Source organism: Lates calcarifer, linkage group LG15 (assembly GCF_001640805.2).
Source record: "Lates calcarifer isolate ASB-BC8 linkage group LG15, TLL_Latcal_v3, whole genome shotgun sequence".
Classification (NCBI taxonomy): Eukaryota; Metazoa; Chordata; class Actinopteri; family Centropomidae; genus Lates; species Lates calcarifer.
Window position 1 is genome coordinate 12,071,298 of NC_066847.1, and position 25,804 is coordinate 12,097,101.

The 25,804-nt window shown below is 43.0% G+C and overlaps 3 protein-coding genes across 4 annotated transcripts; 2 read left to right on the plus strand and 1 right to left on the minus strand.

Annotated features, from left to right (window-relative positions):
* The first annotated feature begins 1,798 nt into the window (after positions 1-1,798).
* Positions 1,799-12,781, plus strand: tuft1a (tuftelin 1a). The gene is made up of 12 exons (XM_018680520.2): positions 1,799-2,039; positions 7,600-7,677; positions 8,772-8,873; positions 8,959-9,045; positions 9,302-9,352; positions 9,504-9,590; positions 10,373-10,483; positions 10,594-10,817; positions 10,921-11,026; positions 11,134-11,217; positions 11,444-11,538; positions 11,673-12,781. Exons 1-12 carry the CDS (start codon positions 1,980-1,982, stop codon positions 11,743-11,745), a joined length of 1,158 nt encoding a protein of 385 aa, XP_018536036.1. The 5' UTR covers positions 1,799-1,979; the 3' UTR covers positions 11,746-12,781.
* A 118-nt stretch (positions 12,782-12,899) lies between these two features.
* lg15h1orf43 (linkage group 15 C1orf43 homolog) lies at positions 12,900-16,304 on the minus strand. The gene is made up of 7 exons (XM_018680524.2): positions 16,038-16,304; positions 14,852-14,953; positions 14,619-14,727; positions 14,452-14,505; positions 14,214-14,380; positions 14,035-14,093; positions 12,900-13,928 (listed from the first exon to the last, which is right to left on the minus strand). The coding sequence occupies exons 1-7, from the start codon at positions 16,098-16,100 to the stop codon at positions 13,709-13,711; spliced, it is 774 nt and encodes a 257-aa protein (XP_018536040.1). The 5' UTR covers positions 16,101-16,304; the 3' UTR covers positions 12,900-13,708.
* Positions 16,305-16,476: 172 nt separating this feature from the next.
* si:dkey-92i15.4 (uncharacterized) lies at positions 16,477-24,987 on the plus strand. Of its 2 annotated transcripts, none has more exons than XM_018680518.2 (7): positions 16,477-17,128; positions 19,189-22,091; positions 22,193-22,388; positions 23,011-23,109; positions 23,201-23,450; positions 23,552-23,668; positions 24,377-24,987. In XM_018680518.2, the coding sequence occupies exons 2-7, from the start codon at positions 19,570-19,572 to the stop codon at positions 24,538-24,540; spliced, it is 3,348 nt and encodes a 1,115-aa protein (XP_018536034.1). In that variant the 5' UTR covers positions 16,477-17,128; positions 19,189-19,569; the 3' UTR covers positions 24,541-24,987. The 2 variants fall into 2 exon arrangements, with proteins under 2 accessions (XP_018536034.1, XP_018536035.1); XM_018680519.2 differs by lacking the exon at positions 16,477-17,128 and adding an exon at positions 17,176-18,039.
* The last annotated feature ends 817 nt before the right edge of the window (positions 24,988-25,804 follow it).

The window sequence follows — 25,804 nt, forward strand, 5'->3', positions numbered from 1 at the left end:
GAAATCTCAGACATGGATGTATGTAAACACGCAGACCTCTCATAACAGCCTGATCTCCGGATCAGTCTGTCTGAGTGTGTGTGGTCAGCTCTGTGATGTAAACACATACTATAATTATGGCTCATATTAAAGCCTAGCAGGTGAGACATATGATGACATACTGTGGTAAGGTTTAGGTGTGTTTGTTAGTGTTTGTGTGGGAGAGCTTCGTTCCAAATGATAATTCAACCATTAAAGAAATAACACCCACTCTGGTCTAAAAGTACTCTATATTCTTGGTCAGGAATTCACTGAGTTATCTGAAAACATTTCCTCATTAACATCCCACTGACTTTACTTAATAATTTTCATTCATGCCTGATAAATGTAAGATTGGCGACATTTTTTCCCTCCTGTGTCCTCTGATTGTTTCTGTGTGTGCTCGTATTGTCTCTGGCTCAGATTCACTTAGCGTCTTCCCTTGTATGCCGCCGTGAGCTGTTGTTTGCTCCTCAGCAGCCATTAATGCCGTTAAGGTCTTTATCCAATTTGAGGTCTGCGTCGGTCTGGATCAGCTGCTGCTGGAATCAGCTAAATGCCAGCAGAGTCAACGCTCACTCTCCTACTTGTGCAGTGTCTCTTTGTTCCCTGTGTGTGACCTCTGTGACCTCTGTGGTTCATATTGTGTAACATTAATGCCAGAAAGATTCAACATAGAGAGATACATATCCACATTAGTGGCTGCTTTAGCATGTTTACTACCTGTTAAGCACACAACACAACATTTTACTTTTTTATTTCCCTTAATTTTTCAATTGGTTTCCATTCATTTTCATATGGTATAAAAACAACTTGAGGAGCCCTTTGAGACAAATTCGTGATCTGTAATCTTTTTACTATATAAACAAAACAGACCTGACTTTATGGATTTTACTGAGCAGGTCTGCACTTATTTATTTTTATCAAAGTTACGCTGTCCTTTTGTGGTAACATAGCTGTGGGTACAGCCTGTTCTGTATTAACCACACCACAATAAGACAACTTTGACAAAAACAAAGAATAACATGATGTTTGTTCATTGTGGTGGATGACTTTGCAAATTAATTTGCATACTGTATGGAAATTAATAAAGGCCAATTCATACCTGCAACCTCAGAAAACACTGTTTTTTTCTTTTTAATACAGTATGCTTTAGGAAATGGTGAGCAATAGGGTAATGTATGTGTGCTTTGTCAATGAAGGGCAAAAAACATAGGAAACATAGAAGGCCTGTTAAAAGTGATTTGTAATTTTACATCAATTCTTTTGATGTTACAAAATAAAAAATTATATCTCTGCAAAACAGCTTAAAGAGAGCCTGAAATCACTGAATGTAATACCTTGCTTTCCATTGCCTTGTAATAGTAGGACACACTTCTTAAACAGGTTCAGTCAGAGGTTTAACCTTTTCCAATTAATAATTCATAGGTAAACTGAGCAGTGCACTCACTGGACAGCATTTAGCAGGAGTTGACCCATCACTTGCTTCATACCTAGCATTTTTTCCCCTCCTAACCTGACACATACCACTATCATGTGATAATCATGATGTAAAGTAGAGTTTCTGGAGGTTATTGTTCCAGAAGCTGTTGTACCGGAGTTAGCAAGTACCTCCAGCAGCCTCCTGGCCCCTCCCCTCACAGCTATTCCCTATTTCCCTAGTTCCCTATTTGGCTGTTTCGGTCGGTTCGTGGGCGTGTTGCTCGGCTCAGCTCTATGTTGCACACTCCCCATCGTGACGTGATGAGAAAAGTTCTCGCAGTGTACTGAGAGACGGAGAGAAAGGGGAGGGAGCAGAGACAGGAACACATCATATACACACACCGGTCTGGAGGCTGATAATAACAGCAGCACAGAGACGCCGGGAAGCTCCGACGGAGGAAGCTTGACACAGTTCGCCCTTATTTATTTATTTATTTATTTAGTCTGTTTGTGGGTTATTTATTATATTTCTATCAAAGATGAACGGAATGACGAGAAGTCTGTGCACGTTTGAGGACATCAAAAACCAAGAGTATGGGGTGAGTTGCTCGATGTTATTCACACATATGTTAAACTTTTTACTCTTTTCTATTAAATGATGAGTAGATATTTGTGTGTTTCTGTGCATAAACAAGAAAATTAATCAATCAGAGGGAGTAAAGATATTCTTAAATCTTAATTTTCTCAGATTTTTGGATCTGTTGGTCATTTGTTTCATTTCCTTTTTTCTCCCTTCTTTATCACTTTACATGGCTGCTCAGTTTAACTCTGTATACTGGATTTAAAGGCTCTGTGTGATGTGATTCTGTCACAGAGCTTATGGCTGAGTTTCTTCATCTGCTCTGAGTGGTGTATTTACTGTTAAGTCTCTGGCCTTGTAGTAATTCAAGTATTAGCTCCTTCCTCCCCCTCCTCCTGCCCCAAAGTCCCAACACACACATTAAGACAGCAGCTCAGAATTAGTCCAAATAACATCTGTGCCTGTCACAGGTGCCTCCTGCCCACATCATTTATGGGCTTACAGTTACAGTTGTGACAGACAGTTACAGGACCTGTAATAGCTTTGCTTGTGCACCACCTGTGCATGTGAAGTTTTGTTAAACAGGATTAAAGGGCACACTTGCTTGATTTACAGTGTGAGCTTCGCTGATGGATACGTGGGTTTAAAGGAGCGCTCAGCAGCAGCTGCTCGTGTCACGCACAATACATAGGCTTTATCCCCTGTCTGTGGCAGGTAATGGCTTAATCATTTACCTCATCTGAAAAAGCAAACTGTTAACCTGCACTGTGGTTTATGAGGCTGCAGAGCAACATGACACTTTCACCTTATCAGCCTCCTGCCGGCAGCAGACCAATCCACTGAGCTCATATCGGGTGATATTCTCTAATGAAGGCCTCTACAGAGAACACTTCCAGGCCATGATTATGATTTCTAAAATCTATCACTAGAGCTTGAGCGCCAGATTACACAGTTGTGTCAGTGATCTAGACGCAAGTATCACTTTCTGTTGTGTAACTGCCAGACAGGTCAGAGTGTACAAAGGGCAACACCACTCACACCCCTAATAAACTGATTAACTGCTTGAGGAATGTGTCATGGAGCAACATACGAAATTCCATATTTGTTCAGCCTCTGTTTAATCTATTATACATTGCGCTCTAACATGCAACTGATAGGACATTTGCATCAGCTTCAAGCAGAACACAAATTCATCTTTATCAGAGTCAAATCCAATAGTCAAATAGTCACCCACCTACAGTATTTACATATCTGATATGGCTGTTCAGGACAGTCTAAATAAAGCAGACGAGGTATTTCATCTCTATATGTAACATGCCATAATGGCTGTGCAAGACTGAAAGGTTATTGATAAAAATAACGTCTTTATTGTTTATCAGGTCTATAAAGATACACATGGAGAGGGAATGTGCGTGATGTAGCAGAGAGAGGCCTTTGCTGGTTTTGTTGATAAGTGCGTTTATTGGAACTGAAACCAGAGGACTGACCAGCACTGGCTTTGAAACAGAATGTTCCATTATAGTTGTAGCTATTATTTTAAATATTTTTGTAACTTGTCGCTCAATTTCTCTGCCCAGAAAACCCAGAATAGAGAAGATTTTTTTTCCTGTTCTGGCATTTTTTAAATAACGCCACTGTTATCTCTCCAGACATCCTCATCCTCGGTCACCAGCTCAGTCACAAGTGTCTGACATCACTGGCTGGGAATCGTCCAAACATGACATATAAATACATTTATGCAGAGGAATGACTGGAGCGTGCTGTAGCACACCTGGTCCATACGCCACAAAGAGCAGGAAAAAAAACCAAAGATGTTATTACTAACAGCAAAATAATTATAGGGTTCTCCATCACTGTGGAGTCTGCCCTGATGGCAACTCTCACCTCATGACTCAGATCCATGTTCCAGGACAAGCTGTTTACCTTCACGGTTCACCTATTCATGTTCTCACGGATGGTAATGCACACGCAAAACCGTGCAACACCTTTCTCCACACCTTAGCTTGTCTCTTCCCTTTAAACTTTACTTAACCTTTAACTTAACCGTTTATACAGACTGTTGACTGAGTGAAGCTGCAAGCCTCAGTCAGTCAGGCAATAATGGCCCTCGCTAACCTACGATATGTGTAGTTCAAAAAATCCTGAGTGAGTTGATCTTTACACTCTAAAGGATTTAATACGAAAAGAAACTAACAATTTTCACTATTAATTCATCAATATTTTAGTCTATAAAAAAATAAAAAAGCAAAGCAAAAAGTATTGAACTGTCATGCACATAGACTGTGTATGAAGGTATGTATTCAAAACCAGTTTATGATTATATATGACAAAGAGAAACAGCAAATCCTCACATTTGAAAAACTGGAACATGCAAGAGTTTTGCATTGTTGCTTGAAAAGTAAAATAAAATGACTAAAATATCAAAACAGTTGCAATTTAATTTTCCTTTGATTGATTAATTCATTTATCGTTGCAGCATTACTTAAAACTCACTAGTTTTAAAGCTCAGTACTTGTTGATCAGTGGTCAAAGTGTGAAACTGTTAAAGACGACTTTAAACATGGATGTACTAAGGAGTCTGGCAGGTTATGCTGGTGAAAAAGGATTTCTAGAAAAACATGTTTAGTTTCCTTGTTCCTCACATAATTGAGGCATTGAGACTCAGGTGCTGTAAGCGGCAGCGTTATGGAAAAATTTGTAAGGATACCTTCAGCCCAATCGCCTGTGTAGTCGGCTCACACCTGTCGACTCAGGGCCTCACATGCCGAGGTTTATGATGCTGTTGGACGAAAGACAAAAGTGACATCTGTGCAGCAGGTATGGTAAAGCAGTGCATTAGAGGGATGCAGTGATTTAATGGCTGGTGAAGTGTGAACATACACACACACACACACAAACACACACTTTCTCTCATGAGGAAATTTCTGTGGAATGCAGGCACTACACCTGGAGGCACAAGATGTTTTGCTATTTGTGGCCATGATACCTGCTGCCAGCTGAGTTGAGCAATTTTATATCCAATATCATGTCACACATAGCTCTGCAGCTCAGGCTGTTTATCAGAAACATTCTCAGTGAAGCAGCCTCCCCTCAGTTAATTAAATTCAGATGATTTACAGGCTTCCTGATGCCAAAGGCCAAAACAAAAGCGTCTTCATACCCTTTAAGCCTTTCAGCCTGGCCGTACCCCGTGATCTTTTGTGCCCATTGTCGATGCACCCAGCGGCGTGGACATAGTGTGTGTGCGCTTAGTTTCAGGTTTCTGCTCTGTTATAAAGGTGGTGTGTGCTCTGAGTTAATGCACGCCACTGCGTGTGTGTTTTCCCGCGTGCGAGTGGCCGTGTACGTGTGTGCATGCATGCATCAATGTCCGTGAGCACATCCAACTGGTCCCTTTGTCTGTGTTCCCGGGAAGTCTAGTGTTACAGGTTGGCTTTGAAGGTGGTATAGACGGTATTTTTGTGTGCATGTGAATATAAAAGAGAAAAAGGACAGAGAGACTAGCCAGTAAATAGTTGATGGCAGAGCAAGGATTAGCAGAGTCTTTGTCTGGGTGTCTATGAAGGGCCAGAGCAGCTGTATAATGATGGATTCCTTCTTAACAGACCGCTCGCTGTTCCCCTTTTCTCTCCCCCTCATCTCTTTTCTTCCCTCTAATCGCTGTGCCCTATTAGAGCTTTCAGGTGTCTGTAATCTGAGAGGAAAGCATGTTGAACAAGAGGGAAATTTTTGCCTTTCATTTCTCTGACTTCTGTGTGTCGTACTTGGACCACCCCAACCCAACTATTTGGCTATTTCCTCTGTCTTCAGTATTGTTCTTATTGCCTGGTCACTTTATTTTTCTTATCTCTCCTGCGTTTTTCAGTCCCATCTGTCCCTCTCTGCTTTTTCTTCCATTACTGCACTTCCTGAATAGATAACCAGCTAATCATAAAGGCTCTCTGTAGCTTATAGATCACCTAGACTTTTATAACCTCTCACCGCTGTTTATCACGGCGTTACGCAACACAGTCCAGTTCATTTCCCCTGTCTGGGTAACATGAAGGCCAGGGCATTCTTCATATCAGACAGAGTTTTTTTCTTTACAGTAGATGTGCCTTTATTAACTTTGAAAGGCAAAAACAATTGCGCTTAAAAGTTCAGTCTTGATTTTGGATCTTTCTGTCATGTCACACAATTGTAAATGTTCAAATTTCCATTTTTTTCTGAGCCCTTCAAGTACTTCTTGTCTATGTTGGCTTAGAAGTCGTTTTTAAAGCTCAAAATGAGAATTTGAACATCCATAATTCCATAATAATCAGGCAAACTCCATATTCTGACAAAGATCATGTGACATGATTGAAAGCTCCAGAACAGCTGCTAAATGGCTCTTGAGGTCAGATTGTTCTGTCAAGTGATAAAAACAATCTCTTTGACAGTCCAAACCGGAGTTACAAGGTAGCGCACAGTACCTGGGCCTTTTGTGCTGGAGGTTATTCACCAAAAGAAAACAAAGAAATGAAGTATAACTGTACATAAAGGCTAAGTAGGGACATACAAATGATGACACACCCACTCAAACACATTTCATGGCCTTGTGGAGAAATGCACGCACGCAAATATCCACACATTTCTCTGGTAAGACTTATTACTTATTAACACATTAAACCAGTATAATATATTACCAGTCAATCTGATGATGTGTGTGTGTGTGCACTCTTCTGAAATCGGTTGCGTGTGTGTTTACAGTATTAAACCACATGAGAACACTGCAGTCGTTTCTTCTTTGCCTGTTTCATGTCTGAGAGGTGACACTGATCAAACACCAGGAGGACACTGAATACACGGGAAAATAAACAGAACAATTTGTGTTGGCTGGAATGAGTTATATAATGCTTCTGACCTCCTCCCTCACATCCGCATGCTTTATCCCTGCACACACACACTCACTGGGTATCACTTAGAAGGGGTTTCCCTGCACTGGAAGACCCACACCCAGTCACGTCCCGCTCAAGACTTTTCCTGTTAAAGTGGCTTCTCTGCTGTGACTGAGAGAAAAACTTGAAAGGTTTGTGCGTTTTCGCTTTCGTCGAGCATCTGTGAATTGTTCTGTCTCAGACTTACTCCTCCCTATTATATTCTCTCAGACCCTATTATGTTGTTTGCACACCAGATAGTTTATGGCTACTATGAGGTTTTGTTGCCATGGAAATGTTCTGTCTTGCTTGACATTACATTTTCTGCCCACTTTCCCAGAAATCCAGCCGCTGCTTCCAATTGGCCGCGAGCGTCTGGAGGGTTTCCGCCTAAGTCCCTCTGACGTCTATAGCACACAATTTAAATCAAACAATCTGTCTCTGTGCCGCCGTGAAAAACTTTTGCTTTCTCTCTGACGCTCGTACCCCTCTCTCTTTACTGGCTGCTGCCACCCTCACACCCCCACCCCTCCTTCTCTGTTTCATTCAGTGAGCATGACTCAGTCTCTCCTCCTCTTTTTTCCCCTCTCCTCCTCAAAATAGTGCTCAATCAGTCTCTCCATCACATAACGGTCTCTTTGTGGCTTCGCTTCATCTTCTCATTTCTACTTTGCCTTTTTTCAGGAGGGGTGCAGGCGACTGCGGCTCACACTGCACGACCAGAACCAGGCATCTCGGCGCACAGAGCAGCACAGGGACAAGGTAAGAACTTCCTGCACCTGTTAACTTATGTTACACTCAGGACAGTAGGAGATCGAGGAGAGTAGTGTTAGATAAGTTGCATGGAATAAGATTCATTAGTGTAGTTTAAATAGATGAGTTGGATACTTGAGAGGAAAGTATGTGGTTTAAAATAATATGCTGTTATATTTAAAGTGACATTTCCTCTTTAATAAATGTTTAGAGACATGAAGGAGAATAATCTGCTATTTCTTTGTTGAGAAAAAAAACTGTGGCACTAGGTGAGGGTGCTGTCATTCAGGCCATATTTGGATCTGAAAGTTCAGACAGTTAATCTTGTCAGCTATTCCAAGGAATTAGCTCAGAGCTACCTACAGCTACATTTGCACAGTTATCACGCCACGTTCCTACATACAAACTGTACAGAGACGCAGACGGCTTTTAAACATGCCATAGCTTTCATCTGCTTTTCATCAGTGTGGTTCCCACAAACTCAAAATGTCTCAAGACAACCATTGTTCTACCAAAACCAAGTGCCAAAGTTACATAAAAAAAGAAGCTCTGGGACCACCAGAGCAGCTGAGTTACATAACTTCTCTCCCCACTTTCTTCAGTGTGTCCCTCCCTCACTCTCTCTGCTTATGGTCTTGGCCAAGTCTGTTTACCATTTCCAAAGAAGCACCAGATGTTTAGGGGTTAGTCACCACAGTGATGGCTAAATGTTCCTTGCCTCCTGATTGCAGAGGTTCACAGTCAGTCAGTCAGTCACACAGGAATAAATTGCTGAGGGCACGACTGATACACGCAGTTCATTCTGAAAGTATTGCATTTTGCAAGTTATTATTTAATTGCATCATTTGTTGGAAATTTCCAGCAGATGTTTCATAATGGTTTTTAAACGGATGTGCTCCTGGCAGTTCCTCTGAATGCTGTGTTGCAAGATCGATCACAAACACCATCCAGCGCCTGCTCTAGTGTTAGCAAAGTGCAGTGACGTCACTCATGTTCACATTTGCTTAGCATGTTTGCAAATGTTATAGTCACGCCCATCCACACATTGCTCACGCAACAGCAGTCCACGCCGCGGTGTTAACTCTCTGCTCTCCACTCTCCAGCCGGTCGGACGGGCATTTGCACTGGTACAGCCGGCCAGCGACAGAACTGTTTTGACCCCTGAACCGGTCAAGTCTACAGAGGAGCAGGTGGAAGTTATCAAGGTGAGTGGGAACAGATCTGCTGTTGATGGATGTTTGTTTTGTGGTTGTGTTGGTGTTTTAACATCCGTGCCTCTCCCTGTTCAAGGTGTATCTAGAGGCACGCAGACAAGAGCAGCAGAAACATCAGGAGAGCCTGAAGATGCTGTCAGACGAAGTTTCCCAGATACAGGAGGTCGGTGTCTGGACAGTGTCTAACTCTGTTTATCTCACTAATGCACAAACACACACTATCACACCACAGTCTGTCCGCCCTGTATCCTGAATTATATAAGAATTTGCATAATTTAAATTCCTTCTCGTTCTGATGCCGCTGTCTGCGTGTCTTCCGCTCTTGTTTTCTCTTTCATGACAATTAAAGTCTTGTATCATTTGTTAGAACCTGAAACACAAGCACATTGTAATATCACTCACTATTATGTTTCACCCAGGTGAGGTATTGCTTGAAGACACTGAGGGAGCAGATGGCGGCCAAAAACAAGGTAGGTCTATTTTGAGCTTCTTTGTTGTGGCTTTTTTAATACCATTGTTAATTTTAACATCCTGTGTGCTTAGTGCTGTTTCCTCCACCTCTCTCAACTCCATCTTTCACTCCTTCCTCTCTCACTTCCTCCCTTTCTCTCCCCCCTCTAGCCACACACAAACGGGTGGAAAGTCAGCGTCCCCTTCAGAAAGAGTGCCTCGTCCACCCCCAAGGGAGGAGCTAAAGCTGACGGGCAGGTGAGCGCTCTCTCGTGTGAACGACCTCTGTTCAAGGTTGCGTATACAGAATGAGTCTTTTCAGCAATGCACGTATCAAATCTCGCGTATCGTAGCCGCAGTCCACTGTGTGTGTTTTCCTCTCTGAACAATGTGTGTTTCGTGTGATGGCTGTAAAGCGATCACCTCCCAGAGGCGCACAGTTAGAGGGAGGTGTAAAGTTAAACAGAGAGACAAGCAGTGATGTGATATAGGGGAGGATTGAACTGACATGATGCCAGAGAGTAAATATGCTTATAGCACCCAAGGGTGTATGAAAATGTGCAAGAGAGCTTGTTCCAGCACACACTGTTCCTCCGCCTGCGATGTGTTATTGTGCTTGGGCCCTTCTTATTGTTCCCAGCATTCCACGGATGCTTCATCCTTTAATAGCTTTGTTGCTGTCTTTTAGCCTCGCGCTACTGTTTGCTTGTCAGCTGTGTTTTGTCCGAGCACAACAAAACTGTGACACGGTTGTGTTTGGTCTAATTGTTTTTGCGCCAATTATAGCATTTATCTGTGACTCACGCTTTGGCTTACTCACAGAAGTGTTGCAGAAATAGGAGGGAAAACACTAGTCATGATCCAACAGCTCTAATGACGCACGCTGACACGCCTGTTTTCTTTACGGCAGCCGAACCCACTGAGCTCGAGCAAAATAAAACAAGATTTAATATTACATCATCATAGAAGTACCTTATCTATCTGTCTGGGTTAGCTGGTTATCAATCATTTCGCTTACCACGTCATTCTTTCTCCGTTAGGAGGCCGATGATGAAGCAGAGAGAACCAAGCTGAGGGAAGTCAGTAAGCGATTGTATGCACAGCTGCAGGAAGCTGAGAAGAAACACCAAGAGGAGAAGGAGATGCTGCAGGTAAGATACACACACGGCATATTTTTACAGTCATTATGCATCATTACAGTGTCTGTACACTGTATTTCAAAGCCATACTTTAAACAAACTGAATCCACTGTCTCCCCCAGGCTGAAGGCAGCAGGCTGAGGGAGCTTCTGAGCGACCAGGAGGAGAAGCTGAAGACCACAGAAGAAGCCAGCGAGAGGAAAGACAGGCGCGTCGAAGAGCTCCAGAGGTTGCTGGGAGGGATGGAGCAGGAGAGCGCCACCCTGCGGGAGGCCATCCGCAACCGCGAGGAGGAACTCCGCGAGCTGCGCAAGATCAGAGAGGAGGGCCAGAAAGGGGACCAGAGGTCAGCTAATGCGAATTTAATTTGAAAAATCTTTTTATCAAATCATTGGCAATCAAATCACTGCTAGCATGCTATAGAGTAAACATCTGTGTGGATATTTTAGGGCTGAACAGTTGGAGAAGGAGGTTGCTATCCTCAAAGAAAAGATCCACCATCTGGACGACATGCTGAAAAGCCAACAGAGGAAAGTCAGACACATGATCGAACAGGTGAGACGCACATGTGCGAGGCTCTGTAAAGCAAACACGTCGCCTCCATCTTCATTATTTGTGCAGGATGCGCTCAGTGTTTGACTGTGTTGTTTGCTCGCCTTTAGCTCCAGAACTCTCGCATGGTGATCCAGGAGAGAGACCGCGTGATCAAAGAGCTGGAGGAGAAAGTGGCATTCTTGGAGGCTGAGGTGAGAACTGCTTATTGTCTTGCCTTTTTAATGGCATATCAGTGGAATTTGGAATGAAGGGTCAGGGTTAATTGGAAGCGAGGGATGGGAGAGAGGAAATAGATCTTGCTCTGCCTCATCTCTGCAGAGAAAGAGAGGAAGGAGATGACACCACTGTCTCTGTGGCGTCCATATTAATTTTACTCTCGCTGGTGTTACTGTGAACTGACCACTCCTGTGTGCACAGAACCGAGAGATGCGTGACCAGGTGGACTACTTCATGGGAGGGCAAAGGTCAAATTCTTACCTTTCATCAGAGCGCAACCCCCAGATTGTCTACAGGTACTTTTACTAACACACATAACCTCAGTTACATTCAAATATCCACATAATCTAGTTGTACATTTTATGCTAAGGAATCGTTTTCTTGCAGTTATCAGTGCGCAAGCTTATTTTTCTTTCTCTTGTTGTCATAGTAAACCAATCAAGCTGTCCACCTCATCAAACAAACCACTCCCATTCATCAAAGTCATTGAAATCAAGTCATGAAGCGACTGTGCGAAAGGAAGACATAGTTCTGGAGTGAAGGGCTTAGAACCACCAAACCTTTTCAAATGCAGACTGAAGTCAAACAGCAGCTCTACTATCACATCTGACCACGAGCATGTTGGAATTGGATATCAGAGATGAGTTTCCTAGACTGCAGCATCATCACTTCAACTAACCACAAACATTCTTGAAGGAAAAACTGTGCGGTGTTTGGTAGCACACATACACTGGGGTCTGTTGTATGTGTGTGTGTGCATAATGAATGAGTGTGCATATGACCGCTTTAATGTAGATACATTAAGTGTACTGATGATGCGCCTGATGTGCTTTCAAAGTTTTACACATAGCACAGCGTACTGAATGCAAGTGTTTTCTAGTCCTGCCTTGTCTTTGACCTTTGAGTTTACGGCACCTGAATCATCGTATCAAAACAAAACTGTACAAAGGGCAGGATGGAGGAGCTTTTGCCAAAGTGGGTTATAAAGTTATACAGTCCATACACAGTAATGTAGCACCAATATACTGTAGCTAACTAAGCTGTCGTGACAGATGAGTTTCATGTCAATCAGTAACCTGATGATCTGAATCCTCTGTCCTTGTACTCATTACTCACTCATACATGACTCTGTTTGCTCTGCTGAGTGAATGGTATGATGTTTTTAACATAAATACTGACTGTAGCCTATATAAGGTCGACAAACTGTTTGTAGTTTTGAAGCCCCAAATAATATGGCACTTGATGAAACTGTGAGGAAGCAGAGGGATAAATTAAGACGTAGCATCATTATATGAATATTTCTTATAAAGCATTTCAGTTCCCTGCCATTGTATATACAGTCACTTTGTTTTGTACATAATATTAATGAATGTGATTTGATGTTTTAATTTCTGCCTAACAGCTTTCTTCTTTGTATTTATTTATGTAAAATAAAAGCCTCTAGACAGATCAGTTGATAGATTTTGTATGAAGTACATTCTAATCTAGTGTCTGTGCTCATGGTTCTCAGAATAAATTAATAAAATTAATACAATGCTTCGTTTCAGTGCTTACTGGAATCGAACCTGTGGATTACTATGAAGAGAGCACCCTCTGCTGGGCAATATTCACACAACACATGACTGTAATGTCTTGACAAAACAGCACAGTACAGCAATTTGACTCCATGTCACTGTTTTATTTGGATGGCAAATTGTACAGTAAGCACCACAGAAGATAAAATTAAACAGGCATTAGAGTGCCTCCCTGGGAAAACAAAGCAAGAGTCTACCCCAGATGTAATACCTCTCATTCAGAATATAATAATGCACTGGAATACTGTTGAATTACATTGCACTGAGAGAAATTATTTAAGTTAAAAAAGTACTTAATGATCAAAATTCATCAAATCAAGTATGGCTTCTATAAAACAAACAATTAAGGCTTTAAAAAGCTGTTAAATTCACAGTAACATATGAGCAGTAGAGACATACAATACATATATGTAAACAGAAGTGACATAAACTGTGGGTTTCTCAGTGTGAGGCAATCATTAACACTAGTAGTAACAACAGGAAGTATCAGCATGTTTACATACAGTAGGATTATTTCAACACATCTGCATAGGCTTTTACATTGTGCAATAAATACTGATTGTCTTATGCCATTGCATAGCCGCATAGCTCTGGTATTGTTTTGGTCAAATCAACCATATGCACTATAGTAACTTACTATAGTCATTTTCCTATCCATATATAGCACTCATACATGCAGAATATATATCTTAAGCTACACTTAGGTAAAGAGCACTGTGCCAGTAGTCTGATATGCACTATACTGTAAACCAGGCAATGTGTGTTTGTGTATGAAGGCAGTGTTTTTGTCACTCCACTCTAAGACCGTGTGGTGACAGTAAACCCGTCACCGCCCACAGGCACTTTAATCACTGGCGGCACTACCTTTCCTTTGGACGAACGTTGTGGATTTTTAGAGCGTACTGTCCAGAGTGTTGTAGTTGTCTTTGAAGTTCTTCAGCTCCAGGAAGTGTCTGGGCCTCTTGCTGCGCTGCTGCATTGTAGATATGAGGTAGGTGGTTTGGGTGGGGGAGGAGGAGGAGCTTGTAGGATCTGTGGTACTGGTCAGGTCTTTGGCAGCAGACTGGTGGTGCTGGATCGGAGTGCTGCTGCCGCTGCTGTGAGACTTCACACTGAAAACGGGAGAAACAGATTGTTCCCAGCGTATAATTAACATTCCACGCCGGGATTAGTTCGAAAGGAAAGCTGCATCTGTGGAGAAAGGTTGTGTTTACTCACACGGAGGCCAGTTCAGTCAGAGCTTCCTGGTATTTTATAAACTCTGCTTCACCAAAAGCCTTTAGACAAAGACAGAAGCCAAACAAAGCAAATCAGTAAAGATCTGCTTTACCAAATTTAGAGTGTAATAGCCACACACCATATCTACCCTTCAATCAAAGACACACTGAGGTACTGACCTCAGCCCCATGGCGTGCCTTATTGTATCCATCCAGTACTGTGTCAATGAGGGAGCTTTGGCTGTCTCGGAACATGCATTGGGAATTTCGTAGCTGCAGAAGCCAGGTCCGAAATCTTTTCCCGGTCACAGCAGTAGACGTCCCACCCAGTTCACGGAAAGGGAGATCTTTTGACAAAAAGAACAGGTGGTGAGGGATTCAAGAACTGTCAAAACAAAACTGTGACAGAAAATCTTACCAGTGTCTCTGATGGCATCCAACGCTCTCATCCTGTACAGGTAGTCGTAAGAATCTGTAACAAACACAAAAACTCTTCTGCACACTGGCATAAAAACAACAACGATGCAAACAGTTTCAGGACTAGTGTGTATGTGTTTGTGTGCTTTTCTGTGTTTGTGTGCTTACCAGTCTGTTCTCTCTGCTTTAGCCGGTCATCGTCTGGGGACAGCAGACGAGGCTCAAAGTGGATTTTCTGGACCTGACTCAGTTTGGCTTCAATTTCTTGTCTCAGCTCCTGCAACACAGACACAATACTTCAGTAAACATACAAGAAAGACCAAGCTGTCAACATTATAGTTAAACAGCACAAAAGCTGCACAGGATCACAGCTCTGGTTCATTATGGTGTGTGTGTTTTACTTTAGGTGCATTGTGGCCGAGGGGAACATGTGGTCCTCTCCGAGACTTCATGGCAAACCGCATGATTTGTCTTTTGACAAAGATGAACAGCAAAACAAACACCTGGGAGAGAGTCAAGAATGAGATAACCCTCAGGTTATATATTATATACATACTGAACAGAATGCAAAATATACAACCAAACAAGAAACAAACAAATAATAGGAAAAAATGAATAAAGGAAATTAAACTGTAACAAAAACATGTGAATGTTGTGAATGAAAGTAAATGTGAGATTTTTCACTATTTCTGTTCTGCATATACCGCAACAAACACTAAATATTTCTATCACTTGTAAGTTAATTCAATAATCGAAAACTTGCTACTGCTGGAGAGGACTGCGAAGTTTGGCAGTAAACAGAAGGAAAGAAATATGTTGCAGTGATGCTGACTTTGGTTTCAGTGATGCTCAGCAGGATAAGTTGTTAAAATGAGGAGAGTTTGCAAACACATGTTGCACTGATGTGGTAATGTGTGACTCCTCTGCATGTTAACTGTAAAAGTTGTGTTGTTACGGCTGTATTTGTTCTTGGCGTTTTGTTTGTCCCCCTCCTCTCCTGTCCTGTCCTGTCCTGTCTGCTCTGTAGCGCCGCCCAGGTGCTGCCTGATCAGTGATCAGTGAGCTGCACCTGGCTGCAGGAAGTTCCTGTGGTAACGTCAGAGGAGAGAGGCTTCTAGCGTGGTGACTGCTGGTCTTGCCGCCTCTCGGCCTGCGGTTTTACCTTACTTTGGTGTTGTTGTTGTGTTTTGCCTTCGTGTCTTTTGCAGTCATTGATTTAGTCTTGGTTGTTTTTGTATATTTTCTGTTAACAAAAGCCATAGATTTGATTGTTTCAGCTGTGTTGTCTGTGATTGATTTGGGTCGGTTGTGAAACGCCCCACAAGTTCACCCCTAAGTGTGGGGAGTAACGGTGCTAATATGAGGTGTCTGTGTGTTTTGCTCTTCGTCTGCAAAGGCTGTAATTGTGTAAGAATTTAGAAAGACGGCTCTTTGAAATATTATGATGTGCATGCTGACACTGAGCCAGAGCAGTTATACAACGCTGTAACTTTAACTCACGTTTAGACTGTTGTTATCGGGAGTTAAAACGTCAGTTTGATTTAGCTATTTACTGAGTTAGATCAAAATCAATGATAACAAACTCACCAGACTTCCGTAGGCCATAACAAGCACCACATTGATGCTTGAGAGCAGAGAGTCATTCCGCATTTTGAAACTGTGCCTGTTCCTTAAACTAAATATCGCTGACGTTAGCTAAATGACAGCTCAAAGTACGTCCAACGGTCGACCCTCGTCAAGCACACGGTTACATTTAGGTAGTCGTTTTCAAAACACATGAAGCTAACGTTAAACGAAAGACAGAACAAAGGGGGGAAGTAAAATAAAGTGCTTCTTGTTGTTACATGTCGCTACCTGGTTTGTTGACTTCCGCGGTAGTCACGTGGCTGGTACGGACAAGGTGACGTCATGTCTGACGTTCCGCTGTCCTCTCCTGCCCTCTGCTGCTGAGAGTGACTCCACAACGACACAATAAACAGAGCAACAAACACTAATGATAGAAAAATGCTACACTGATAGAAAACAAAGGACAGTTTATCCTGTGATTCCCAACAGTCACATTAACAAAAAGATACAAACCATTAAACTGCCCAGTTCTCCATTTTTACCCATTCTTGCAATCTACTTTTGTTTTGCTTGACAGTGAATTGCCTGTATGCTATTTATATCTGCTGTGACTTACTGATTAAATAACATAAACTGTCCCTTTCTCACAAAACTAGTGCTGTATCACATGGTGTGTTCAGAGTCCTACACCCTAAAGAATGAATTTTACCCACCAGTGTGAGAAAGACAGTGATTTGCATACATCCTGCAGAGACACTGAGTGCCATTCTTCTGTCAGGAACAAGGGTGGGTGTCTGTGGAGCCGTGTTGGAGCTATTTGTCCCTACTCACACACTTATCTCTGTCCTGAGAAGATCATGCAACCTACCAATCCTCTGTCTGTGAGGCTGACTAGATCCTTAGGAACCTCAGACTCGGCCCGGGGTCAGCGTCTGGGTCTCAGTCTGTTGTGACTTTTGAGAAGCACAGAGAGACTTTAAGACGTCTGTTATTTAGCGTTGCGGCATGCTAATGTGGTAACCACAGCTTCCTCTGCCAGCGGAAGGCAGTAACAGGTGCATGCAAAAAAAACAGCAGTAAGAAGACGAGCTTCTGCATGACAACTACTGACTGTAAGTACTGCTATTGTTTTTAAATGTTCATATATCTATGTGTGTTTGCTCCTTGTACATCTGTGATTCAACGGCTGTTTGTTCACCTTCCCACTCTGCAGAATTCAGCTTTCCCACAAACAATACTTCTTCTTCTTCTGCTAACTCTAACACTTTTCCTCTTCAGTTGACATTACAATAGCCCAGATTCTCAACTCCACTGGAGCTTTGTTCTGTTGAACATATGTCATAGGAGAGGTGTGCTTTAACAATATTTACCCCTGCTGCTATTTCTGAGTCTACACAAGCTCTTCGTGGCCTCTGGTCCCAATTAAAGGTGCTCTGTTATTATGTATTTTGATACCTGCTCGGCCCAGATGATTACACTCAGGTTTGCCTGAGGTGGGGTGATAATGTGAACCTGCGTTGGGAGATGTCATTCTTGTTCCGTTTCACACAATTATCTAAATTGTATCTCCTCTCCCCTGAGCTATGAAATGCTGATGTCACACATTGTACACCAAGAGATGTAGTTTGAAGTGTCTGTAGGGTGTGTATGTAAGCGTGTGTGTGTGTGTGTGTGTGTGCACTCCCTGTTGAGTCGTTTAGTGGGTGACACATTGAACTGTAGTCAGGAATGCTACCCTGTGAGAGGAGGAAAAGAGGGAGAAAACAACAATGGGAGGGGGAGGAGAGAGAAAGACAGACAGAGAGAGAGAGAGAGAGAGAGAGGACAAGAGGATAAACCAGTGTGGCAGGTTTGCGTCACTGTACACAGTCCATCATGCAAAGCTGATGGAGAGAGAAAAAGACAGAGAGAGAGAGAGAGAGAGAGAGAGAGGAGTTAGGAGCTGATGTCATGACAGAGTACTGCCTTCATTATGAACCCGAGTCAACATAATGGTCTAGGACAGAGATCACTCTAATGGAAGGTAAGGCGCATGTGTTTGTGAATGCGCGGATGGATCAATGAGCTAATTTGTAATCATAGTATAATGTGTGTATTTCTTTTTTCTCCTGGTGTCTGGGTGCTTTTGTGTCTTTTCTTGCTGTTCAGTGGGTGTTTAAAGTAAATGGGGCCATGTTGCCCAGGTTACCCAGATGGGGGAGGCTTTGTGACCTAGCAGAACAGGTGTTTCTGTAAACTGACACTCAAACTCACCTGCATTGGAAAACACCACAGAGACTGTCTCCCGAAGATACACATTGTAACCTAGACTTCATAAAAATGTTGCAAACAGCTTCATATACTCATACAGACAGCACTTATCTGATCCCCCTCGTCCTATTGTGCTTGTGCAGCAAATCAATATCTTACAGTTTGTTCAATGTTAATAGAGATGATTGGATCCTAATTCTGACTTGATGAATCATCAAGGACAGTTTCACTGTTGTGTGTTGGCTGTATACTCTGATATCCCTGATGAGCCATTGTCCATCAGTAACATTATCTTTCTCTCACTAAGGCTGTATGTAAATGAAAGCAACTTTGTCCTCATCTTTGTCCATCTTATCTGATCATTTCACGTGAGTCCACTGACACAAGGATTCAATCAGTTTCTGCCTCTGTGAGACCAATACATGCTGCACAGAGAGCGATTGTGCCACTTTAATACATTGTTTTTTGCTGAGTGGATTGCTGCTAGGTGAGTTTTTCCAGTTTTTGGTTCAGGTTTAGCTGACGTTGACAGGTAGTCATGAGTATGTTTCTTGTGTAAACAGCCGTTATGATACTTGTGCTCAACAGAGAGAACTATTTGAGCCCAGCTGTTCTGTTAATGGACTTATTGTATCAGTGTGAGGGGAGTGTTGGGAAGGCAAACTGCAAAATGACATAACTGACAGGGGGTTTGAAGTGAGCATAGTGTAGTGTTTTTGTTCTATTTTTTTTCTTATCCTCTTTTTAAAAATTGATTTTCATATCTTCTCCATTCACTGTAACATATTGTGTTTTCCCTCCACCACTCTGTGATTCTGTTTGACCATTTTGAGCAGCCAGAGCGACCACAATCCACATATCACAACATTCCAGCCCAATCCTGTTTTGAGGATGGAAATTTGTACATTTTTATGCTTGGCAGGCAATGGGAGCTGTTCACTGAGGTCGCGCTGGGGAACCGAAGACTCCCGAGGACAAAACAAACAGGAAAGCAAGAAGAGGAACCCAGAGGAGGCATCGCTTCTATACCACAAGATAGTGAATCGTCAAGAGTGTCACTGAAATATCAAACTTTTTAATGCAGGACTTGTTTCTCTGCAAAGAACTAATGAGGTGACTGTAATTGTGCCAATGTTTTGCTGTTTCTACACACTCAAAACTGCAGCATTCAGATGAACTGCTTCCAGAGTGCAGCCTAAAAGACAGTTGCTTGGAATCGCTTAAATATCAAGTTCACTCTTCCGCTCTCTTTTTGGGATTTGGCACTTGACAGGAGGTCATTAACTTTGTTTACTCTCAGACAATGGACTTGTCCTTGCTCCCTTCTCCAGCGAGTGAGTGCAACAAGCAGAGGACAGGAGCACGCTTCACTGTCCGCTCAGCTAACTCTCCCTCGTACAGTCTCACTCGCAGGCCAGGTGTTAGGAAAGCCAGAGGTTCCTCTGAGGAGGAGAGGGAGGGCGCCAAGGGAGTTGGAGAACGAGAGACACATGGGACGAACCCTGGCACAAACGTTACAAGCAAGGAGGAGGACGGAGCAGCTGGATATCAAGCCATGACTGGGTGTCACCACAGTGTCAAAGGTCAGTGCGAGGAGGAGGAAACGTCCGGCCATGAAATTCCCCCCAAGCTGAGGCAGAATGGCTCAAGAGGAGACAAAATGAGCACAGATTTTGGCTCTGACGGAAGTGAGAACCCTGCATTTGAAAGCCGGGGCAGGACAGAGGGGAGGAGGTACAACTGGTCAAGCAGAAGTAAGAGTTTAGATTGGAGGACGGACACGAGAAGTCCTGATCGGGGCACCAGAGCGGATATGTTGTCAACCAAAAGTGGAGGGGACATCAATAAACAGATTGGAGGCTTGGTTGAAAGATCGATGGGAGCTGACGGTGTGAGGGGCAGGGTGAGGTCTTCTGTACATGCCTATAACTCTGCAGGTACAGCTAATGTCGTTCGAGAGAGGAGCCCAGTAAATCACATGAGCCAGACTTTGGACCGGACCACCAGGGGTCATTCTCTCCCCTCTAGGATGAGGTCCCAGTCTGGCCAAGGCTCTAGGTTTGCAGAGACAGCCAATTCGTTTGGGCCCAAAGGAGGTCAGAGTATACTGGAGCGGATAGAGAAACTCTACGGGTCTGCTGGTCATGGTAAATCTGAGGATTCGTCGCAGCAGAGGTCGTACGAGAGGGCAACGGGGGGAACCTTCCCCAGGCGTTTCTCATCAGGAGAGAGAAATAGCCTCAGTCCAGTGCAAAGCAGGAAATCCGTCACCTGGACGGATCAAAAAGATACTTCAGGCTTTGACAGTTTGTTTTCTCCAGGGAGAAACAGGAAATTGTCAGGGGGACAGTGGCAAGGACAAATCCAGGGCAGGTGCTCAGAGGAAGGTGGGGTTAACTGGGGGAGAGGTGTAGCAGAGGTGGGCACAAGGTCTCTGGACAGAGCAAGGAGTAGGAACACTGTAGCAGGACAGATTAGATCTGCCAGAGCTGCAGGAGTGATTATTGCACCTGCAGAGTCTTTCTTAGCAGAAAAGACAACATTTTCTCTCAAAGACTCGTCTGGATTCAGAGAGAGAAGAGCAAATGCCAGTGAGGACCAGGGCAGGGCAGAGGAAAAGGGTGACACTAATGGAATAAGTGGGGCAAAAGAGACAGATGATGGTGCAATAGTAAAAACTGAAATGAAGAGTGGTGGCACTGATGAGGACGTGTTTGAGTCAAATCCAACAAAAATTACACTGAAAACAACAGAGAGGAAGAAGTACCCAGAGATGCTTTCTGTCCCCTCTGCAGCCAGTGTGAAAAATAAGATCAGTCAGTTTGAGGCTCTGTCACAGAGAGCTCAGGGTTTGGCAACGGGACAGGTCCTGATACCCAGGAGAGCCTTGTCTGTGCCAACGCGACTCAGCTGGGGCCACGATGGAGTGAAGAAGAGCGAGTCAGCAAAAGCACCAGGTGGATTGAGGGACAGGTGGGAAGGGTTGAAAGAGGAAGGAGGTGATAAATCTGAAGAGAAAGTGACAGGAGCAGGGAAGAAGCTTGTGTCAGGGAGGTCTCTGTCAGTGGACGAGGTTGGACTAAGATTAGGGGGGAAGGAGAGAGAGGGGAATGACTTAGCTGAGAATGAAAGCAAAGAAATGGATGGTGGAGACAGTTGTGCTGAAAATTTTGGTAAATATTCCAGACTCAGGAGTACACTTGAAATTCCCCTGAATGAAGGAGCTCAAAGACGCCACAGAAACTTTTACATAGACGAGACAGATTTCTCCAAACTCTCAAGCCCCGAGGAGGGAAGCGAGAAAGATATCACAGCCAGCAATACACCGTCCCCGTTACTGTCTAATTCCAGTGACACCTCAACTAGTGTGCAGAAAATAACAACCTCTGTGATTACCTCTCCTGTTAGTGATGATGACAAGACTCCAACAAACACCCCTGACCACTCGCCTTTTCTATCACCCATCGCACCTCCAGAAAATGCCTCTTTCTTCACAGAAGCTCCTCAAACTCCTGATCCGGACTCCCCACCACCTCTCCCTCCTCCACTCGCCACCTCCTCCCAAAGCAACCTCTCCAGTCTGGTCTTTCCAGATGCGGGCACAGCCCACCGCAAAGAGAAGAAACAGGTGTTGGATCTGAATGCTTGGGTAGCCGGCTTGAACTCAGAGATCAAGGTCTGGAATGATGATGAAGATGATGATGAGGATGATGATGAAAGCACGCAGAAGGACGAGGATTCAAACTACGATTCAGACTCTGGAGAGTCCTCTGTGACCATCACCAGTAACATGAGTCAGTCTGATCGTAGGAGCTTCTGTGTTAGGTGGGTTCTGTTGGACATGATCTGGTTTGACATATGTTTGTAATAATTCATTAAATTGATCAGTATTTTCACCCTCAGTACTCTTCTCTTATTCCCTGTAGCCTTTCAGACCTGTGTAACTTTGCTGGAGTTGACTATGAGTCAGAGAATGACAGCGATGAGTGGCAATCACCAAGTCGGCGGTCTGCTTCACTGAGCTCTGATGTGTCTGCCCTCTCCTATGTGTCAGTGATGCCCAGTGAGGAGCTTGACAGGCTGCTGGAGGATGTCAGGAGCCTGGGGGACAACACCCTGCAGGTAGCAACACTTTGCTGTGGTTTTGAAGTTGTGATATGGAACTGAATTATCACTACCATGAATTAGGTCACTTTCCCATGATGCTGTTTTACCTGTCTCTCTTTCTGGCTGTTGTTGAACTGGTCAATGGTCCTTCCTTGTCTGGCATCAACCAGTGAAGATGATGAGTAAATAGGAAAATAAACATGTTCCGTGAAAAATACAAACCACAAAATCGAGCATTTATACCACCACCATCAAGTCTGGGGCGTAGTATGGCATGAGCAGAGTCTTGCTACTCAAACTCAAAGCAGCTTCATCTGAACCTGTTCCCTTTGACCTCCTTAACTAGATCTCTTTATTATCTCAAAGGGCTGATGCTCTACCTGATGGTCAGAGGTGTAAACACAGATACATATAAATGTATACACTGGACTGAAAATAGCTCCTACAAGGCCTAAAAAGTATATTGATGTCATCCTGGTGGCTAAGGTTACTCAGATCATAGAATCCAAGGTTCAGATTAAGCTAACTTTTATTCCATGTCATCCTTCTCTGTTTTTCATCTTTATTAATCTTTATTAAAACTTATATTAAGAGTGTAGCTGCAACTTTTTCTCACTTGTCTGCCATCTCTCTGCAGGACTATGATGATGTGCAGGTGGTGGTTCTTCATAAGGAGGTGGGAGTGGGACTGGGCTTCAGTGTGGCAGGAGGCGTGGACCAGAACAAGCCAATTACTGTAAGGAAGAACCCCTTTCTTCTCTCTTCTGAAAATAATTGAAAATATTGCCCTCAGTCTCCTCATTAGTCTCTTCATGTCTTCTCCTTAGGTTCATAAGGTTTTTCACTCAGGTGTGGCGGCTCAGGAAGGCTCCATAAGGGAAGGGGACAGGGTTTTGTCGATCAACGGCACAGCGTTGTGCGGCTACGCCCACTGGGAGGCTCTGAGGGTGCTGAGAAGGGCGAAGGCTCGTGAGATGGCTGTGGTGGTCCTGAGAAGGGGGGGGCTTAGTGACATCCCTAAGAGTAGAGTGCAGACAAAAACTTTTGGGCCAACAGAGACTCAGTTCAGCAGGACAGGTGAGAAGTCTAACTTCACCAGAGCTCCGAAAACACATTAGTCGTATATCTGCTGCAGCTCAAAGTGAGACACAGTATCTGTGTTTTTCCGCTCCACTCAGATCAGCATGTGTGTGTGCGTCTGGAGAAGAAGAGCAGGGATCTGGGCTTCAGCTTGGAGGGAGGTGAAGGCTCCAGTCAGGGGAACAGACCAATCACTGTACAGAAGATCTTCCTGGGTGAGAACAGAAACTCAGTATTTCAGATCTCCATAGAGAAATGCATCATTATGCCTTCTCAGTGTGCAATATAGAGTAAATTGTCTATCTACAGCAGAATTTAGTTTTTTAAAATCAGAATAAAAATGTCTGTTGTGATATGGGACATTTTCCAGTTCATTTTCACTCACTTGAGAGATTCTTAATGAATAAATAATCAGACAGAACTGTTTGTTTTTGGTTAAACAACAATGCCTGAAATAAATCTACTTCATCACATTGCTGAAAAAAGTCATTCTGAACAATGAATATTGCCTACAATTACCTGCTACACCCAGACATGTTCTCTGATGGTTGATGCAGCTATATTGTCGTATTGTATCATCACCCACCCCTACTTGTATCAAGTCTGTCTGTCCTCTCAGTGTTTATTAACTTATTTTTGAGTGAAAAAAATATTTATTGTACATTATTTTTGCAAGTTTTTGGAATATTTGATCTTGGCTGTAGCATCACAAAGGTTCTTTATGAATGAAGAGAAGAGAACACTAGTTTCGGTCATATAAGAAGTCTTTATATGGGCTTCTTGTGTATATCTGAATTAAGATTGCATTCTGAAATCATACACATGCTTGACCTTTTAACAGTTTCCACTTAAGTTCTCTTTGTATATATATTTTCACATTATAGCCATTTACTGAATGGTCCCTTTCTCTGTTGTCCCTTCAGGAGGTCCAGTTGACAAGGTGTGTCCCGGTGATGAGGTCCTAGAGATTGAAGGTGTGAGCATGGTGGGGATGAGGCGCCTGGAAGCCTGGACTTTGATCAAAAAACTCCCCCCCGGGCCTGTGGACGTGGTGTTACGTCGCCCTGGTAAACATCTGGAAACATGAGGGTTGTGGAACTGTGCTTCAAGCACATTAAAGTTCAGGGAATGATGACGAACAAGAGGCTAAAAGCAATGTGTGAGAGACAGCACTGCCTGCAGTGGCCAGGAACACAACACGAATTAGCTGGGATGTTTTAGGCCATTAAAAGAACAGTTTGTTTACATACAGTGATTATAACAAAGCTCTAAAGGACACATTATCCTGGAGACCAGGTGTACAGTGTGTATTTTTACCACTTCTCTCTTTTACAGGATTACATCTACCTCATCACCTGGGATAAAAATGCACTGATGACTTATACATTTATACAACTTATACAACAGATAGTTTGAGCAGTTAAAACTAATAATGTGGCACTCTAAATGAAAATACATGTTGTAACATATTGTGAATACACTCAACAACTACATTTAGACTTTATTTTGTTTTTTAATAAATCCTAACAAATCACTGTTTGTTATTCTTCTGTCCAGCAGAGGGAGATAGAGTGGCATCATTGTATCAGTTCTCAGAAAAAAGAGAAAAAAAAAACCTTGGGGACACAACTGTAGGGTAAAGGTATCTGTCCTTTTATACATCACTAAACAGTGATACCTCTCAAAAGTAGATGTGATAAGATAAGACGTCACTGCATAGCTTTACAGTCTTCACATGCCATGTCAAGGTTTATGTTGTAGGGGAGATAATCATCATCTCACTTTTACTTATTTCCCCAAATTTAAAAGATAGCATAGATAGTTTGTTTTCAGATGAAACTTCAGAAAAACTCAGAAAAACAGCAAAAAAGAAAAATTTAAAGTGTTTTCAGTAGTGAGGATGCAGAGCTACATTAGCTTAGCGCGTAAAGCAGTCTTTGTGTGCTTTATATCTTATCTGATGTCAACTCATTTCCATGGCATGTGTCTCTCAGAAAATTATCAGCAATAACAGAGCAGTTATTTGGCTTACATAGTCCATTAGCAGTCCAGAGTTCAGTGAGAGGGGTCATGGTGACATCCAGCGTCTTGGCGATGAGAGGGGCGCCCTATCAACCACCGTACCTAACACTCACCAGGAAATGTTTCACCCACCAGTTATAATGCAATTTGTACATTTGTTTGCTGTCTTAGGCATTTAACAGTTTGACAACGTTAACTTTTACTGTCCATTCACAGAACCCCCTACTGTAAAAGTTTTTTTTTTATCAACTATTTATGGGACTGATTGGCTTAGAGGATCATGTGTATTTAGATTTAGATTATTTAGATTAATGAATGAATGAATGATA

Bases quoted from the DNA above. Each gene is read 5' to 3' on its own strand.
- lg15h1orf43 (XM_018680524.2), bottom strand. From the start codon at position 16,100: ATGCGGAATGACTCTCTGCTCTCAAGCATCAATGTGGTGCTTGTTATG. The intron at 14,506-14,618 runs GTAAGCACACAA...TGTTTGTTACAG, and splicing joins AAAGCAGAGAGAACAGACTG to ATTCTTACGACTACCTGTAC. The intron at 13,929-14,034 runs GTGAGTAAACAC...TCCCGTTTTCAG, and splicing joins CTGACTGAACTGGCCTCCGT to TGTGAAGTCTCACAGCAGCG.
- tuft1a (XM_018680520.2), top strand. From the start codon at position 1,980: ATGAACGGAATGACGAGAAGTCTGTGCACGTTTGAGGACATCAAAAAC. The intron at 8,874-8,958 runs GTGAGTGGGAAC...TCCCTGTTCAAG, and splicing joins AGCAGGTGGAAGTTATCAAG to GTGTATCTAGAGGCACGCAG. The intron at 11,539-11,672 runs GTACTTTTACTA...TTGTTGTCATAG, and splicing joins AACCCCCAGATTGTCTACAG to TAAACCAATCAAGCTGTCCA.
- si:dkey-92i15.4 (XM_018680518.2), top strand. From the start codon at position 19,570: ATGGACTTGTCCTTGCTCCCTTCTCCAGCGAGTGAGTGCAACAAGCAG. The intron at 22,092-22,192 runs GTGGGTTCTGTT...TATTCCCTGTAG, and splicing joins CGTAGGAGCTTCTGTGTTAG to CCTTTCAGACCTGTGTAACT. The intron at 22,389-23,010 runs GTAGCAACACTT...ATCTCTCTGCAG, and splicing joins TGGGGGACAACACCCTGCAG to GACTATGATGATGTGCAGGT.